General features: G+C 54.7%; 1 protein-coding gene across 1 annotated transcript; it reads right to left on the reverse strand.

The window, feature by feature from the left end:
- Positions 1–373: 373 nt before the first annotated feature.
- On the reverse strand, positions 374–1,683 carry LOC118020582 (olfactory receptor 10AC1-like). Its single transcript, XM_035020320.1, is given in 2 exon segments — positions 374–632; positions 634–1,683. Coding segments are annotated over 2 exon segments (954 nt in total). The 5' UTR covers positions 1,329–1,683.
- Between the last annotated feature and the right edge of the window lie 1,848 nt (positions 1,684–3,531).

Raw genomic sequence — 3,531 nt, forward strand, 5'->3', positions numbered from 1 at the left:
TTCACCCCTCACATTTGTCCGTCCGCTCCCATCCGTGAGCCCTTGCGGCCATGAGTCGTGCCTTCTTCATCACCGTGGGCCCCTCAGCCTGCGCGGGCTCGGGTGCACGGGGAGAACCAGCAAGCACTGATGGGGCCACTGTCTGCAGGTCTAGGGCTCTGTACCCCGCTGTCTTTGGCCATCGCTCAAAGGGGGGTGGAGGATGGAGCCCCTGCCGTGGACACTCTTCCAGGTTCTCTTCCCCGAATCCAGTCCTTGAGTCCCCCCTGGTGGCGTTCCTGACACAGACACCTCCCGGCCGCGAAAGCTTTAGGGAGCGGGAGCAGAGCTGCCCCCTCTGGCCTGGTGCCTGCCCGCCTGCCGTCTGGGCTCATCACACAGACCTTGTCCCTGCCGCCCCCCGCCCCCGCCCCCTGCGGATGGCGGCAGTGATCTCGCGGTTGCGCAGGCTGCAGATGAGCGGGTACAGCAGCGGCGTGACGTTGGTGTAGACAAGGGCGAGCGTGCGGTCCCGCCGCGGGGAGTAGCTGGACTTGGGCCTCACATACATGAAGGTGGCACAGCCGTAGTGCAGGAAGGTGACGGCCAGGTGTGAGGCGCAGGTGGAGGCGGCCTTGCGCCGGCCCCGGGGGGCGCAGGCGGCGCAGGGCGGCGGCGATGGCCCCGTAGGAGGACAGGATGAGCAGCGAGGGCAGCAGCCGCCGCAGGCAGGCGCCCAGCAGGGGCAACTGGTCGGCGTAGCCCCGCGTGCAAGCCAGGTCCAACAGCGCCGTGATGTCGCAGAAGAAAGGCGCCAGCAGGCGGGAGCCGCAGAAGGGCAGGTGGAAGACGGCCACCGTGAGCCCCACGGACACCGCCATTCCCCCGAGGCAGCAGGCCAGGGCCAGCCTCGCGCACAGCCCTGGGGTCACCACTGCGGTGTAGCGCAGCGGGTGGCAGATGGCCACATAGCGATCATAGGCCATGGTGGCCAGCAGGAAGCACTCGGCCCCACCCAGCGCCACGAACACCTGCATCTGGAGGGCGCAGCCCAGGAAGGAGATGGGGCTGCCCCTGCCGAGGCCGGGCGCGGCCAGGTCGGCCAGGGAGCGGGGCACCACCACCAGGGTGTAACAGAGCTGGATGGCTGACAGCTGGCCCAGGAAGAACAGCATGGGCGGCCGGCTGGGCACCGAGGCCACGGCCACCACGATGAGCACGTTCCCGCCCAGCGTGGCCAGGTGCACGGCCAGCAGCAGCAAGAAGAGCACCGGCCTCAGGTGTGGGAACTCAGAGAAGCCCTGGAGGAGAAAGCCACAAGGCAGGGTGGCATTGCCTGGGCTGTCCATGCACTGGGCTGCCCAGAGGCACCTGTAGGAAAGAAATGGGGAAAGGGAGAGCTTGTGGGTATAGCTCCTCTGCGCCAGTGGTCGAGAAAGTGCTAGATGGAATTTAAAGGGTAGGAGGGAGTAGTGGCTGCAGAGAGGGGGGTAGGGTTCCCGGGTGCATTCCCAGCCTCCCCTGCCCCTTGTTGGTGTTTTATTAACTTGGATAGTTTTGCCTGCCTCCTGGACTAGACTTCTCAACGTGCTTTTTCCAAAGAAGCCTTAATTTTAGGCCCTTTCCTTTCAACCTCTCTCTCCTGACCTCCACCTACAAAGGATTCCCTGCCTTCAGACCCTAGTTATTATTTGGTGGGTCTTGTATTGCCAGGAGTATTATGCTGCTCTCAGCCTTAGCTCCTCAAGGCAGGGAATGTGTCTTTCTGCCCTGCTTCTATTTTCTCCTGCCTGCCCTTTGAGTTGCTTTCTGTGGTGTGTCACAGAATCGCAAAAACAAGATACAGATGAAGACCTTGGCGGTAATCTCATACAAATTTTAAAAAGGAAAATAAAGCTGGTGGGATGTGTGTAGGGGAGGCTTAACCACTCACAGAAAGCTAGGAACAGAATCTGCTTTCCTGAGGCTGAATCCAGAACTTCCCGTGATCCCTAAGTAGCCATAAAAAAGGGTCACTGGGATCAGTTGTTAATCCACATTGATTTAGCCTTAAATAGAGACGTCTGTTCCAGGTGCTGAAGCAGATACTTAGGCAGCAGGGGGAGTAGTGGGAAGGCCTCTCTGGGTGCATCAGGAACAAAATGTCCCTAACCTTTTTATTAACCCTCTGTCAACGTGAGAAAAAGTGACGTGTATCTGTTCTAACTCGCCTTTCAGAGTTAGCAGTACATTCCACATTTGCTGACTGAGCACAATTTCTTTCTCAGCGTTGCCCGGTGACGCATTTGCAGGCAACATTTGGAAAACTTTGACAGCATGTAGGTTGGCTGCAATTGTTGCAAATCTTTGCAGTGAGGAACATGAGGTGATAAGGACTTTAGGCGAACTGCAGGAGGGTGTTTGATTTTCCAGGAGCTATTAATGGCATCTCTTTTTATTTCCGTATCTCCTCTTTTTATTAACTTTAATTGTAAGCTCAACTATAATTTCCTCTTAGTGCCTCTGAGTCACTGTTGATGACTGATGTTGGAAGTGGAATTTGTGCATGGTTGTTATACCACAGAACACAACAGCAATAAAGCCGGGTTAAGGACAACGGGTAAATCAGTGGAAGAACTGGATTTTTGCTATCTAAGGCTCCTTTTTGAGAGGAGAATTTTGGTGGTTTATATTTATCAGTATCACTCCATGTTCTTTCTTGTCATCTGAGGGGAGCACCTTCAAACACGAGGGTGGGGTCTTTTAGAGGAGGAGTGGGGTGGGGTTTGGCATGGGTGGTAAGAGGGGAGTCACTTCCCATCTGTTTTAGAGCCCTTACATTTGTTGTTGTTTGTTTGTTTGTTTTGGCTGGTATTTATCTGTTGAGCCAATTTAACAAACCTGTGTTGAGTGCCTCTTCCTTGCCAAGTGTCGAGTGTCTTAGCTGTATGTGGGAACAAGAGGGAGAAGCCTGGCTGTCCTGGAGACTCAGGTAGGCTGAAACTGTGGAAGTACCCACCGTGGTCCTCTCCACTCTGCCTCGGCTTGCCGTTCTCTACTTCTTTCTTTTCATCTCCTTAAAGAAGCAGGGAGGGGGGCAGAGAGGCAGAAGCAATCCTGTTCTTTTTCCTTGTGTTCGCACTGTGCAGAAATGATAAGAAAGTTTGGGCGGGGACGCCAGTAACTACAAGCTCAAGGTGCGTCATGTTTTACAAACAAGGCTGTGGAAAGCAAGCCAGGTAGGTTGATCCAATCAAATGTAGACTGAGGAATGTTTCTACTTAGTTTGGTGTATTCAGGAGCATTTATCATAAACCCTAAGAATGTATGTTAGAAATGTCTTTTATTGGGGGGCGGGTGGCAGGATGGGGGGCAGGGCAGAGACACTTTTCAAACTCAATGATTTGATTGAAAATCCAGCTCCACCCTAGTAGGCGCTGCAGAGGGAAAACACTACAAGGCCTGCCTGAGCCACCTTTCTCCCCAGGGGCAGAAGGGCAGATATTCTCATTTCCGGGTGATTAATAACACTGGCAGTAACAGCTACACTTAAGAGACTGGTAGGTCCTTGCT

Source organism: Mirounga leonina, unplaced genomic scaffold (genome assembly GCF_011800145.1).
Source record: "Mirounga leonina isolate KUSES-001 unplaced genomic scaffold, KU_Mleo_1.0 Mir_174, whole genome shotgun sequence".
NCBI classification, from domain to species: domain Eukaryota; kingdom Metazoa; phylum Chordata; class Mammalia; order Carnivora; family Phocidae; genus Mirounga; species Mirounga leonina.